This window comes from Candida albicans, chromosome 7 (assembly GCF_000182965.3).
Source record: "Candida albicans SC5314 chromosome 7, complete sequence".
NCBI lineage: Eukaryota > Fungi > Ascomycota > Pichiomycetes > Serinales > Debaryomycetaceae > Candida > Candida albicans.
This window is the reverse complement of record NC_032095.1, coordinates 20960-35195: the sequence shown is the minus strand read 5'-3', so window position 1 is coordinate 35195 and position 14236 is coordinate 20960. Positions and strand designations below refer to the sequence as shown.

At 38.9% G+C, this 14236-nt stretch overlaps 9 protein-coding genes across 9 annotated transcripts; 2 read left to right on the top strand and 7 right to left on the bottom strand. All coding sequences in view use genetic code 12, as the record gives it.

The window, feature by feature from the left end:
• CAALFM_C700250CA (uncharacterized protein) lies at nt 1-564 on the top strand (the record flags this gene model as incomplete). The annotated part of the gene is made up of 1 exon (XM_715295.1): nt 1-564. One exon carries the CDS (start codon nt 1-3, stop codon nt 562-564), a length of 564 nt encoding a protein of 187 aa, XP_720388.1.
• A 177-nt stretch (nt 565-741) lies between these two features.
• CAALFM_C700240WA (uncharacterized protein) lies at nt 742-1386 on the bottom strand (the record flags this gene model as incomplete). Its single annotated transcript, XM_715296.1, has 1 exon — nt 742-1386. The coding sequence occupies one exon, from the start codon at nt 1384-1386 to the stop codon at nt 742-744; it is 645 nt and encodes a 214-aa protein (XP_720389.1).
• Nucleotides 1387-1650: 264 nt separating this feature from the next.
• CAALFM_C700230WA (uncharacterized protein) lies at nt 1651-3417 on the bottom strand (the record flags this gene model as incomplete). Its single annotated transcript, XM_715298.1, has 1 exon — nt 1651-3417. The coding sequence occupies one exon, from the start codon at nt 3415-3417 to the stop codon at nt 1651-1653; it is 1767 nt and encodes a 588-aa protein (XP_720391.1).
• A 160-nt stretch (nt 3418-3577) lies between these two features.
• CAALFM_C700220WA (uncharacterized protein) lies at nt 3578-4645 on the bottom strand (the record flags this gene model as incomplete). Its single annotated transcript, XM_715300.1, has 1 exon — nt 3578-4645. The coding sequence occupies one exon, from the start codon at nt 4643-4645 to the stop codon at nt 3578-3580; it is 1068 nt and encodes a 355-aa protein (XP_720393.1).
• On the top strand, nt 4605-6971 carry CAALFM_C700210CA (uncharacterized protein; the record flags this gene model as incomplete). Its single annotated transcript, XM_715299.2, has 1 exon — nt 4605-6971. One exon carries the CDS (start codon nt 4605-4607, stop codon nt 6969-6971), a length of 2367 nt encoding a protein of 788 aa, XP_720392.2.
• On the bottom strand, nt 6964-8058 carry CAALFM_C700200WA (uncharacterized protein; the record flags this gene model as incomplete). Its single annotated transcript, XM_715301.1, has 1 exon — nt 6964-8058. One exon carries the CDS (start codon nt 8056-8058, stop codon nt 6964-6966), a length of 1095 nt encoding a protein of 364 aa, XP_720394.1.
• Nucleotides 8059-8159: 101 nt separating this feature from the next.
• Nucleotides 8160-9134, bottom strand: CAALFM_C700190WA (uncharacterized protein; the record flags this gene model as incomplete). Its single annotated transcript, XM_715302.1, has 1 exon — nt 8160-9134. The coding sequence occupies one exon, from the start codon at nt 9132-9134 to the stop codon at nt 8160-8162; it is 975 nt and encodes a 324-aa protein (XP_720395.1).
• A 219-nt stretch (nt 9135-9353) lies between these two features.
• On the bottom strand, nt 9354-11660 carry FAR1 (cyclin-dependent protein serine/threonine kinase inhibiting protein; the record flags this gene model as incomplete). The annotated part of the gene is made up of 1 exon (XM_715303.1): nt 9354-11660. The coding sequence occupies one exon, from the start codon at nt 11658-11660 to the stop codon at nt 9354-9356; it is 2307 nt and encodes a 768-aa protein (XP_720396.1).
• Nucleotides 11661-11820: 160 nt separating this feature from the next.
• On the bottom strand, nt 11821-14124 carry VPS70 (putative zinc metalloprotease; the record flags this gene model as incomplete). The annotated part of the gene is made up of 1 exon (XM_715304.1): nt 11821-14124. The coding sequence occupies one exon, from the start codon at nt 14122-14124 to the stop codon at nt 11821-11823; it is 2304 nt and encodes a 767-aa protein (XP_720397.1).
• Between the last annotated feature and the right edge of the window lie 112 nt (nt 14125-14236).

Genomic DNA, 14236 nt, shown 5'->3' with positions numbered 1-14236 from the left:
ATGTCTGATCAAATACCAGTTGAAAACCAACAAGTTCCTTCTGAGAATTCAGAGGAAGTAAAGAATAAATTGGAAGAAATGGAACAAGAAACTGCCAAGTTGAGAGAACTTCATTCACAATTAAGTTCAGAGTCTACCAATGGCGTAACTCATCCTACCGATGAAGAAAAGAGGGACACAGATGCAAGATCCATATACATAGGTAACGTTGATTATGGTTCAACACCATTAGAATTGCAACAACATTTTTCAAGTGCCGGGGTTGTTAACAGAGTAACAATATTGACAAACAAATTCACTGGTCAACCAAAAGGGTTTGCATATTTGGAATTTGCAGACACTGATGCAGTCAATAAAGCTGTTGCTACGTTGGATGGGTCGACTTTTAGGGAACGTCAATTGAAGGTTCTGGCAAAAAGAACAAATATTCCTGGTATAAGTGTGAAAAGAGGTTTTCCTGGAAGAGGCAGAGGCAACTTCCGAGGTGGTAGAGGCAGAGGTGGCAGAGGTGGAAGAGGTGGTTTCAGAGGCGCAAGAGGCGGACCTAGATTTAACCCATATTGAGAAAACAAAGTGACGTTTGAAGTTAGTAGTCGAGGCTTTTCCTCATTAAAGCCATTGTTGATGGATAGCAACCCCGCAAAATGAAGGTTAGACAAAGAAATAGAAGACTGATCGAACTCTAGGAACTGCTCTCTATACGTGTATTATTAGCTATAAAAGAAAAAATGGTTTACAAGCCTACCCTATTTTTGTAAGATTAGACTCTTTAACAAAATTAGACATTTGACTTTTACCATCCTTTTGTAAACCATCAACAACCCCTTGAATATCTGCACTTTTCATATCTTGCTCAAACTTGTACTTGCACTGAGTGGACTTTATTTCGATTTGGAGGCCCGCAATAGCTTTTTGCATTACTTTCAAATATTTTTCAGGAGCATCTGAAACTTTCCAGCTATCGGGCTTACCGGCTTCTTGTTGATCAGTCAAGTGGGTGATTTGACTTCTCACAAAATCAAAATTATCGATTATTTTAGAGCTTCCGTAAATGTGAACACAAGCAAAATCCCATGTTGGCACGTATTTGTGGGTTTCTGGTTTTCCTGGGTAGTAATTTGGAGTTATATAGGAATCAGCCGATTGGAAAATCACCAAGACGTTATCGGAATCAGCTAAAGTTGGAACTTGATGATTTGTCTTTGCGATATGGGCAATCAAGTATTTCTTACCCGATTCAGGATCTTCTTTCAAAACAAAGGGGATGTGATTAGCAATAATTGTTCCGTTTTCGTCATTGGTGACAACTGTTGCTAAGGGATAGTTTTTAATCAAGTATTCCACCTGTTCCCAATCTTCTTGCAAGTATTTTTTTGGAATATACATAATTGGCTGGCTATTGGGAACTGCAGTTGTTGAGAGGAGTGTTTATACTTGTTCTGGGGATGGGCAAGTCGAACTAATAATTGAGAAATGAATTATGCAAGTATATTCTAACAAGAATGCTATGTATGTATGTACTTTTTTTTTGTATGTTTTAATTTCTTATCAAATGAAATTGATGCTATTAGTCACTGGCCACATTTCTAATGGTAAACACTTACCGAATGAGGAAGGTGTTTGCGATGCTTTTGTGAAACTAGCCGCTTCTCAATAATTGAGGACAGCCCAAGTTGCCGCGCTTGCTAATACGCACGAAATGAAAATAGCCGAATAAACCATAAATCTTTCGAAACCTCTAATTTTGGAGCCACATAATCGAACATAAAACAAACATGGCAAAATAATACAGATAATAAAACAAATAGATGCTCCGAGCATTCCAATGATTTTGTCGAATTCAGGGAACAAAATGGCCAACACGACAAAAACAGCATTAACACCAATTCTAATCACAAATCTTCCTAATGAATTGACGGTCTCTCTGATCTTGTTTGTGCTAATATTGGCGACCCCAAATAAAACATCCAATGTTGAAATAATGGGCTTGGCATTCAATGGTGTTTTAGCTAGTGGGACTAAACAAATCAACCCACTGATCAAGGGATAACACCATTTCGGATACCCTGCAGTAGTTAATAATGTATTGGTGACTTCGTTACTGCAGTTTTGTCCAAACATTAAAAATCCCAACACCGCCATTGAACAATCAGTTAGTAATGTGATTGAATATGTAGAGCGTAGTGTCTGTGTAAACTTGTATGGGTGCCTCATATCAGATTTTAGATTTGGGAAAATGGCATGTCCACCAAACGGTGCCATCAAGATCCCAATGGCCAAAAGTAAATCGGGTAACGATTTGGGATACAAGTTCGTTGGCATTGTCTCCAATAATGATCCTGGTGCAGTTGGCTTGAGCAAACCACACACCATTACCAAAATGGTGATTGAAATTGTCGAGAGTATACCAAACAAGGATATAATTGACAAAATGGGCAAGGGCACAAATGTAAATGGAGTAAGCACAATAAAACTCAATATTTTAAAACGAGTCCTTGTCCAGACTTGGTCATCCCCCAATAATGCATACAAGGAATCACTAAACAAAACAATCAATGATACACCAGCACCCAACAAGTCAATAGAAAAAAGTACAGATATGACCAACTTGGCCATGGAACCATATGCGGCATATCCCAAATCAGCATATGTCATAATAGTGTCGTCGGTATCCATTGCCTTTGAGAGCAAGCATGCTGTCCAATAGGTCGTCAAACCGCAAACTAACAAAATGGGAATACCATAAACCCATCCTGCTTTCATTAATCCCACAGGTAATGCTAAAAGGCCCACACCTATCAAAACATTAACGGAATTGAAAATTGTTTGTGGGGCAGTTGACTGACCAGCCAAAACAGTAACCACATTACCGTCTTCATCTTCTATTTTTCTCACCTGGAAAATTGAAGGTGTGGTAGCAGCTGAGATTGAAGATCTGAAACTCGAAAAGGATGGGGCCGAGTATATTCTGTGTTTAAATTGTGAGTTGCCAAATGTCGAATTCTGTCTTGATCTGGATTCGTTTAATGCGTTCATTACATCATCATGGAAAAACACATCGTTGTTGGGAGAAACACTCTGGTCCAACTGGTTGGGAGGATTCATGAATAACTGGTTTCTGCTCTGAATATCGTGCATAACCGTGCTTAACCTTTCACCGCGATACGAGGGAACTAATAACTCAGGGTCAAAAGTTTCGTCATCTTCAACAGTTCCGCCATCACCACTAACAAAGAAAGATCTTTTCTTATGAATCGAATTATCGATTTTATTGGCAGCAAAGGACTGGGCTCTGGTGAAAGAACTTGCAAAGTTGTGTAATGAGTTGGGTCCTTTGAAAGAGCCTATTGGAGTGTCAAGAAAGCTGTGAGACGGACGTCTAGAAAGTAAAGAAGTATTTTCGTCTTCCTCAATCATGATATACTAAAGAAGATGTGGAGAAGTAGTTTGGCAAGTTCGTTAAAAAAAAAAAGGTATGAAGATGGACGAAATTAGAATTTTAAAACCCTAAATTTGTTTACCAAAGAGGAAAAAATAAACAAACAATAGTAATTACACAAAATCTCACATATTTGCTCTATAAACTCTCTATAACCTTTTCAATATCTTCAACTACAAAATACGTCGAACTATCATCATGTGCTGCCTTTTTCCCTTTATAGGGTGAGTCCATGTATATGTCCAAATTCTTATCGATTCTCACGATAGGATCACATAACGACAACGCTGCTAACAATGTAAAGTAAGCATCATTGCCAGCATTATGCAAATGTCCGTATGGGATCTCAAGTTCTCGTAATGTCGCCCATAGAGAATTACCCCCAGACTTGCTCAACTGCATTAGTTTCATGGTATCTATAGTATGAACGTCTGCTTTACAGTTCACACCAATGCTCTTGAAATATTTCAACTCAGACGACACTTGGTGTCCCACAAATACACCGTCCATCTCATCTACGTACTTATCAAGCAATTTTTGTAAAAATATACGCGTTTTGTTTTCAGTCATAACAAATGACGACCCACCCATGAATTGATCTTTCTTGTCGGGCACATATAAGGTATTTCGCTTTTTAAAATGTTCTTTTACAACCACGTGGATTGTTTTGATTTGCGGTACTGTCAGCTTTCGGTAAGTCATAATCGCTACTCCAATTTCTGTCACTTGCAGATGGTTTCTTTCGTACGACTCACAATCCATCGCAATCAATGGCTTCCCTGAATTTATCAAACTAATGCACTGTCTTAGATATGCCAATGAATTCCCCTCTTTACCTTCTTGGAATTTAAAGTGAGGGCTATTGAGATATTGCTCTTTGGTGATCTCATCCCCGGACTTAACTTGGTTCTTCAATTGCTGCAAGCTCGATGTAATTTCCACTTTCTTGGCAGGCTCGTAGGGGTGAAATGTGTATGTCTTGGGTATAAACTTTGAGTACTTTACAGGCTTAAATTTGGTGTTTTTCACATATTCAACTTTGGTTCTCACAAATGTTTTGAATGGACTGGATTTAAACATGGTTGGTGACAAAAATGATGAAATATTTGTAATTATTTTTTTTTCTCGCAAATTTTTTAAATCCTTGTTGGTATACGTCACCAGTATGGAAAAAGATATCACCGAGTTAAAGAATTGTCCAAGCATCGAGAGAGTTCATGAGATATTGGTAGCTAATGTGGAAACTCCTTCTTTCCCGTACATTACTGCATTGCTTGAATTTACCATTCCCCAGCTATTTGATTCAATTCGAGACTCCAAAATCTTGATTCAAACATTTCAAACATTGATTGGGTTAGGAAATCTTTTGAATAGAATCTCTACAAGACAAGAACAATCGGAATTATATATAAGTATCTTAGAACGTGTATTTGATGAAGGTTTGGCACTAAATTTGGTTAAAGGCAACCCCAGTCCTGTTGAAATAAGGGAAATCAATAAGCTTGTTTTCAAAGGCAAGGCATTGGCGGTGGTCAATGAAGCAACAACTCTATCGAGTGTTGAAATTACAAGTGAATGCTTTAAGAGTACTGGTGGCTATGTCGAGTATTTATCCAACTCATTGCTAAAACTCTATCTGTCCAACACCAGAAGTGACATAATTGAAGAGTTTTTACATTCGACTCTTAAATTTGGAGATGCGTCGGTGATTAAATTTTATGAAATATTTTTCAGAGAATCCAGCTGGGACTACTTTGTCCAATCTTTTCAGTCCATGAAAAAGTTTCAAAAGAAAGACTACCTAAAAGGTTTATTTAATAATTATATTGTACGCATTGCCCCAAATTCAAACTTAAATGCCTTGTTTAATTTGTTGAGTTTTACATCTGACGTATTTGATGAAATGGTGATAGAATCCATTATCCAAACTGCCAATAAAAGTCTAACCCAGGTCGTTGCCATGATTCTCACCAAGAGTGACGATTACGATTTTTTGGTAAATAAATTGATTACAAAATGGACTAACAGCACAGTTATAAAAAATGAACCCATTTCCATTCAAGAATCAAGAACATTTATGATCATGCAGCTAATATCGCGACGAAAAGGTTCAGCATTAACCAAAGACTTGCTCACAAACAAACAATTTTTGAATGCCATTAATAACAGACTACTGTCATTTTCAAATAACATCAAGGCATTGGGTGTGGTTTTAGTCGACTACGTTTGTGAACTCAATGGGGAAAAAAAGATATTCTCATTGGCTCCAGAAGTAGATACATATTCTTTGTTGATGGTACCAAATGTGGATATCACAGAATTACCAGCCCACGATTGTTGGGAGGCATTAAAGCTTAAGGAAACAACATCCCCAATCAAGATTGAAAGCAAGCAGGATGTTAGTCAGGACTTAGACGACGACGACGACGACGACAGCTTACCACCGCAAACCGATGTTGCTGATCCAATATATGTCAAGCAATTGATAGAGTACTTCAGTGTCGATACCAGCAATCAAAATGCATACGAAATGCGTAGAAAGGCATTACTCAAAGGACCCACCTTGCTCCACCAGAAATATCGCTATGGCACAGAAGTTCATTTCTATCTGGAAGAATTGCTAGCTTTGTTGATCGGGCTAGACAACCATTTTGATGATAAAGATTTTAACGAGTTGAAGCTTAATAACATGGTTGCTGTAATTGTTACTAATCCTAGCATTACCACGTTTATGTTTAATTTGTTATTGACTGGAGACTATTCGTTACAGCAGAGAGTGTTAATCTTATCTGCAACATTAATGGCAGCTCGACAGTTGAGAGGATTCAGTCCAACAAATTTCCCGTCGCAGACGCTACCGGAACCTCTACATCGAAAATACCTTGAGTTGGAGGGCGGTTCCAAATACATTGATTTTATTGAAAATGAAGTGCAGAAAGAATTGTTAGCCGACGCATCAGCTGAAGCTCAAGACCAATTGTTGGGGTCTGGCAAGGTAGTTAGGGTATCGTCAAGATTAAAGCGACCAGCGAAATCAACTGAGACTCCAACTGCAGGTTTTTATACTATTATTGGCAAGCTATTCTATTTCCCGTTGCTTAATGTATGGTACGAAGCAGGCACCATAGATATCGGGCACTACTCGCCAGTTTATATTGGCCATTATATCAAGACTTTGGCGTTGTTGATACACTGTGCGTACCCTCTGTCAATCCAACTAAATGATATGGTTAAGGAGTTTTTAATTTTGAGTTGCAATATTCTTCGGAAGATCTCGTTGGAAGCGACACCTGTGGTCGAGAGTATAGTTACTGGTGTCTTGATAGTGTGTGAAGTATCCAACCCCGAGTTTTTGGTAACTAATCACAATGACGAAATAGTCTTCATTCAAAACTGGCTATCGGTGTCGTGGGAGTTGTTGGTTGATGATAAACTAAAGAGTGTTGCTGCTGGCTTGTTGCTAAGATTACAAAAACTAGAGTCTAGTTTAGAGAGAACTATAATGGATCAATCTAATAGTATTATTACTTAAACATAGCATCAAAGACTTCTATAGCGCTCTCCAATTCAATAGATTCACATGTTAGTTTTTTCCTATTGGACTTTTTCGTTGTTTGTTTTGGTGCTGGTGGTTTTTGTTCTACATGTTCACCTCTTGCTATTGCCTCCAATTTCTCTTGACGGCGTCTATTTTTCCTCTCTTTTTTCTCTTCCTTTGTCAATGTTGGATACGTCTCGACATTTATCAAGACATCCAATCTGTACCTAACCCTCGAGTGTGGATCGCATAGTTTCATGGCCAACAATAGTGTGTAGTATGCGTCGTTCCCAGCATTATGTAGATACGCAAAAGGTATGTGGACAAAAGCAAGTGCACGTTTTAAACTTATGTTTTCCTTCCCATGCGATATCCTGAACAAGTAGTTTGTGTCCAACGATTTGAATTGTGATGGGAACGTCACACCCAACGAGTTCATCCATTTCACATCTCCTTTTAGATCGTGACCCACTAGATAACACCCAGTACCCTTGCTCTCTGCTGAGATGAAATAGAAATTAATCAAACTTTGTGTCAATGTAGCAGCTTCACGCTCACTCATTATATAAGAAGTATTCCCATTGAAATTGTGTGCGTGATGAGGCACGTATTTCCCATTGGTTCTAGCTAGGTGTTCTTTTATTCGAATATGAAGTTGAATGGTAGCTGGTATTAGGGAATCGGCTTGGCCTCGAGGATCGTAAATTGCAATCCCTATTTCCGTTACAATATTTGTATCTAGCTCCCATGCTTCGACGTCAAGAGCAAACAATATCGATTTTCGTCCATACACATCTTTCATTAACTCAAGCAAGTTGTTTCTCGTTCTTGGATCTGCTAGTCGAGGATTGGTTTTGAAGTTTTGATTATTACTAGCGTATTTATCTACCATGCTTTGGTAAATAATATGATGGGCCAGTGACTCATCTTCAAGTGTTTGAAACTGGGGTAGCGCTTCCAAGTGTGATGTCATCTCCAGTAGATGCTCTTTGGAAATCTCATATGTAGGTTTCTTATTGTTTGGATAATGTATATGTATTCCACTTTTCCCATTGTCTTGTGGGTCTTGCAAGCCTGTCATCGTTCCAGGTGTACGTTGTTGGAGGAAGAAGAAAAATCAACAACATTAAAAAAAAAAGTTTGACATTAAATGATGTGCGTGCGTACAATTCTCTATATAATCTACAATAAATTTAGCAACAAACTAACACCGATAACCCCACCACATAATAACGTCTTTTTCCACGTAAGGTCTTTGCTACCTATTATAACAGCTTGTCGTGAAGCACTCGATGAGCTATTGCGTGAAGCAGTTGAGCTTGAATCGGAATTTGATTGAGAAGCAAAATCAGAACCTGTAGTAGCGATCCATACACTTTTTGTGTCACTCGATCCACCAGAAGATTTGGTGTTAGAGCCAGTATCACTTTTTTGTGAGGTGGTATCCAGAGCCTTGCCAGAGGTGGTTGAAGATGTGATTTGGGTGCTTGGAGTCCACCAAATTGTCGTTGACTCGTTTTCAGTAACAGGTGTAGCACTACCATACTTGCCTAAGGAACCACTGTTCAATTGAGTGGTAGAAGGTGTCCACCATACAGTTGTTGACTCGTTTGGTGTAATAGGAGACACTGTGCTTGCACTTTGTAAAGTAACCGTAGAATGCTTTTGCAGTTGGCCATCAACCACTACTAGAGTTTGAGTTACTAATGTTGTTTGGGTTCCAGCAGCAGTAATAGTACTTTGCTTTGTTAATACCTGTGGTGTAGTGCCCCCTGACAGTGCTTGGATGGTTTGCACCACTTGAGTAGTTGACGTTTCTACTTGAGTTTGAGTTATCTTTGTGGTTTGGACTATTTGTGAAGTTTTGATTTGATCCGTAGACTCTGCTTTTGTAGTTTCTGGTGTTGTAGTGGCCTCCTGGGTAGTGGTCTCCTGGGTAGTGGTATTTGGTTCAGTGGTTTTTTCGTTGGTGGTGTCTTGGGAATTTTCCTCTGTTTTGATCAATATACTGCTAGTGTTCTCTGTTGCTTTGGTGGTGTCTGTCTTTGCTTGTGGAGGTGTATCAAGACCACCAAGATTTTGAGCAGAAGCTATACCGGCTAAGGAAAGGACAAGGGCGTTAGTGGCCACGGAAAAAGGACTAATATGTAATGACATGATTATGAGTTGCTATCACGAATGGTGGGAAAAGAAAAACCAAAAAAAAAGGGATCCATTGTTGATCTTATATACTAATTGTTTGATTCGGTACAGATCATTTTAGTAAGGAGGGATTATGTCAATTGACAACTAACCAGCCATCTTGATTATTATTTGGTGTTTTATCATGTCTGCACGACACGATGATGGTTGCACCAGCACAAAAAAAAAACATTTCTATATTAAACTATTCATCAAATCGGAACATCGTAATTTACCTGCATCGAGGTCCGATTCTAGTAGCTTGGCAATACTTTTCATATGATTTACCAAGAAATCAATATACTCAACATTGCCTTTGTCAGTGTATCTTACTGCCATTAGCAACTGTAACATACTATACTCACACTCAGGGCTAGATTCATTGGTGTGTGATTTTGTAGAGCCTTCAAGAGAAGTACGTATCAATCCGTGTGCTAACGATATGCAGCTTTTAATTATATCCAGTGACACTTGGCTTTCACCCAGCGCGATGCTTTTCTTTAATGAGTTAATTATGGTTAGCTCAGTTTGTCTTTTGGCAAATACAGCATCTCTTGCTGGCGACACGGGAGGTAGTAATGGGATGTCTAAATAGTATTCCGTAAAGCTTCCCCTTGCTTCCGCATCAATAGGTGTCGGTGGTTGCTGGCTGACACCTATCTTGACTCTCGTACTTATCAACTTGGTGTCGAGGTATTTCTCATAAAACCAATACCCATCATATTCAAATATTGGAAGCGTCTGATATTTGGAAGCAACAAATTGGGGGTTTGCTTGCACTTTGAGCACAATCAGTTTTTGCGTCTGTGGGACAATATCTTTAATAGTAAGTGTCAACTGACTTCCATCAATAGCCCCTCTGGAATCAAGATCAGTGAACCTAAAACCCTGAGATGCCTTTAATGTTAATGTCAATTTTGGAATACATATTTTGTGGAGGTTTTCGTTGATATAGTATACTAGTAAGCTGCCAAACTTCGCGAAAGACTCAAATCGTAGGAAAGGAGTGCCAAATGTAGTAATAGACTTGAATGGTTGGTAGTTGCCATATGTGCTGCCGACACAAACAATTGTGCAAGATAGTTTTTCGTTTATTGCGTCAATAAATTTGGATTTGGGTGCGTCTTTTGGCAGCTGTGAGTATGTGTTTGGGCTGAGTATTAGAAACTTGTTAACTGATGATGTTGTACGTGGAATAAAAGGGTATAGCTCCATACACTTTTCTATAGCAACATTTATTTCCTGTAAGTTACTTTGAAATGAGTTTGGAACTATTGTAATGTCTCGTATTACCTGCTTCCACTCACTCCAGCTTGGTTCAGTGCACCCAACAAAGGACCCTTTGGCACACGGTTTTTTTGACCCGTCTATTCCAAGAAAAATTACTCCCAACTTGTCATTTGGTCTGAGTTCATGTAAAGTTTTTTGAAAGATTTGTTGGATCTGTGTTTTGTATTCTAGATCGGTTAAAGATGTTTGGTTAACTAGTGGTAGAGCAAGAATTAAATTTAACAGTAGCTGTTTAGGTGTTGGTAGTATTCTTGCGATATCGGAATTTGAAATGGTTGTTCCGGATAAGATTGCATTGTTTAGTTTGGTTAAATTTTGTGGTACACAAATCTCTGGGGGCAAGTGGGTCCAATATGTATTAGTCAATTGGTAAATGTTAGTGACGACACTCTCATTGTCTATTATTTCAAGTAGTAGAGTACCCCATTTTTGGACCACAAGCTTGTTTGAATGCCTGAGTCGCAATTCTGGAAGTGAATCTTTTGCTAGATTTAGAATGAGTTCCTCATCCACGTCAACACTGCTTATATCGTGCTGAACAGATATTATTCCCACCAAGAGCTCGTTTTCATAAATTAAAAAGTAGTTTTCAAATAGACACACCAATGCCAGGTCCCAGCTCTTGCCCGTAACACTAACTTCAAGTATATCAAAAATAACAAGTTGTCCTACATCCTTATCGGTGTCAAGATGCACCTTCAAAAACTCTTCGACCCTTTCTTTTAGCTGTAAATCTTCTAGCGTGGGTTTATGAGCGTTAAAAATAAGTGGAGCCTGAACATTCAACACATACGCTATTTCATATGGTGGGGTTAAAGTTACTTCGGAAATCTCACTGGTACATGTTACTCTTGGATTGTAGATGGTTTGGTCGCTCGAGGTAAAGGATGGTGTTTCCAATTGAGTGTTTAATTTGGCAGGCGACTGAATCTGGTCCACGGGTGTGAATGGAGGGTAGTCGTAATTCGACATCACATTACATTCACTACAAACAGGCACTGATTGTATTAAAGACAAGCAGTTTTTATGGGACATGTGGCCACACTCTAACAGGACAATAAGCTCTCCGGGCAACGTCAAGCTTAGTAGTTCTTGACACAACGAACATTTAATGTTATTATACTTTTTAGTCTCTGCTGGGAAAGGTAGTATAGATTCAAGCTTTGTTGAGGTGGAAGTTCTCTTTTTAGGAGAGTGGAACAGTTTGCGCATGTCTAACACTTTAAGTGGTAGAGAAATTTCTACAAAAAAAAGGGATAATCATGTTAATTTTTAAATCAAAAAAAAAATATAAGGGAGGAGAAGTAATAGTTTCAATTTTGTGTCAGTACAGAAAAAAAGAAGTTTAAACCTTAACTCAAATCACATGCCTTTATGAATGTCTATTGATTCTCTTCAAAGTTCTGGCAAAGATATTGACCCAATGCACAAATCTATCGAAATCACCATCTTCAATAGCTTCATTTAATCCCGGCAATGTTTGTCCCGCATACCCAGTGTATCTTCCGCTGGCATAAACAATGTGTCTGAACCAGAATCTGTTGTGTAATCCCTTTTGATGAAGAAAGTTTCTTTCAAAATACTGTAACAATTTATTGTGGTGTCTGATACGGAAATGTAATTTGATTCTCTCCCACAATGGTAAATTGTCGTAATCATCATAAAGTGCTTGCAATTTGAAGGAGGTGAGGTCCAAGGATTGGGTGACATTATCAAATTTCTCCAATTTGTCAAAAGTTGCAGCTACTAGTTCTTGCAAAGTGGTTTTGTGTTTGTGGTGATGGATACGTCTCATCATTCTGCATTGTTTGCCCTCTGGAATCTCGTCTGTATAATAACCATTGGTGGCTTTATTGATAAAATTATATTCTTCCCAGTCTGTGTGTGAGGATTTTACCGTTTTGTTCAACCACGACTTGGGAATGGTTGAAACAGTGGAGTTGTAATACTCTTGCAACTTTTTCGAGTAGCTGGAAAGTCTGAAATCAATGACTTCTCTCTCTGACAACTGTAATGCAAGCAACAGTACATATTTGGCACACAAATTGTGGAATACAAACCCCTCGTCGCCAAACTTCTTCATCCAGTGGTAAGAGTCGTAGTTGGAATGATAATGATATACTGGGTCACCTTTCCCACCAGCAAAACCCAAGTCCACTGAGGGAATACCGAGATGGTCAAGGTAAACTGTATAATCGGACCCAGACCCAAGAGGTTTGATTCTACCACCATTGGCCAACCAGTGGTCATACAAACTAGCGGCCCCCTTTTCTGGGTATTCTAATTCTTTGGCAACAGCTAACAATACCTCATCTAATACTGGAGATGCACTCAACTTGAAATGTTTTCCTGAAACAGCGTCGTCCAAGTTCAAGTATGCCACAACATTGCGCTGATACTTTTCAGCATAGTATTCCCCTTGCTCGGTGGAACCCAAAAGTCCATACTCTTCGCCATCATAACTGTGCAAAATTATTGTACGTTTGAATTTATAATTTTGCTGTTTTAATTCGTTTAAAGCACGAGCAATCTCCAACAAAGCAGCAGAGCCACTATTGGGGTCCGATGCGCCTCCTTTGATCCATGCGTCTCTGTGATTACCAATTATAATTACCTCGTCTTTGTTCTGACCTTCAATTTCTCCATAAACATTCCATAATGGTGTAATATTGTAAATTTGGTCATTGTACAAGTTTAACGTGTATTTTGGGTTTGGTCCAGTAAAATAGTCAAATCCTTCTAACTCGCCGGCAAACAGGTCTGGTTGTATACCAAATCCGTTGAGTTTGGCCAATATGGGTTTGACTTCGCGATACGAAATCGGCAAAGCAGGAATTCTACCAATACTTTCATGAGGGTCTTTGCGCTCCACGTCTCCCTTGGAAGGGTAACCTGGGGTAGTAGGGTCTCCAGGGATTTGTGACAAGAATTGTACAGACCCTCTTTGAACAGAACTTTCTTGACGTGCAGGACCATGAGGATATTGTTTATAGCCGTTGGCAGGTGTGATTCCTTGGTCATCTCCTGGGTCGGAATATATCAAAACACCAACAGCACCATGTTCTTGAGCAAATTTGACTTTTAAGCCACGGAAAATTTTGCCATAACGAGCAATGGCGATTTTACCAGTAACATTAACTTTTTGCTCCTTTAAAAAATCGAAATCGTCTTTAGTCCCGTAGTTGACAAAAACGTATTCAGCAGTTACATTCCCATTGGCAGCATATCCCAAAAATGTGGGGACTGTGTCATTTCCATGTGTAGTTGAGTCTTCATCAATGACATCTTCCTTTAATGATGGTTGGTACTCGACGTGGCCCTTTTTATTAATCAACTTCAAGTCATGGTCTTTTGGATAACTAACATAAATATCATAAGTGTCAACTTGAGTCTTAAGCCCGTACTCCTTAAATTTCAGTTCAGTCCATGCAACCAAACCGTAGTTCGTGCCTGCCAAATGTGGCTCAGCAGTGTACTTGCGTGACCAATTACCAGCTAAATTGGTTTCAAGGGCATTGAGAATAACAGCTTTAGGGTCGATAACATCTTGTTCTTGAGGAAACAAAGTTAAGGGTAATTTATAAATGGTAAGAATAGCCAAGACAAAGAATGCCCAGACAATTGGGTTCCTCTGATAGCTCCTTTTAGGAGGTAATACTCTTTTCTCGTACAACATATCGTTATTAAGAAAAAGTGGTGGAGAAAAAATTATTATCGGGTCAACAATTTCAGTTCTTATCTATGTTGCCGTGCGTGAGTTGGCGCCACAATATGTGCACATACCTTTT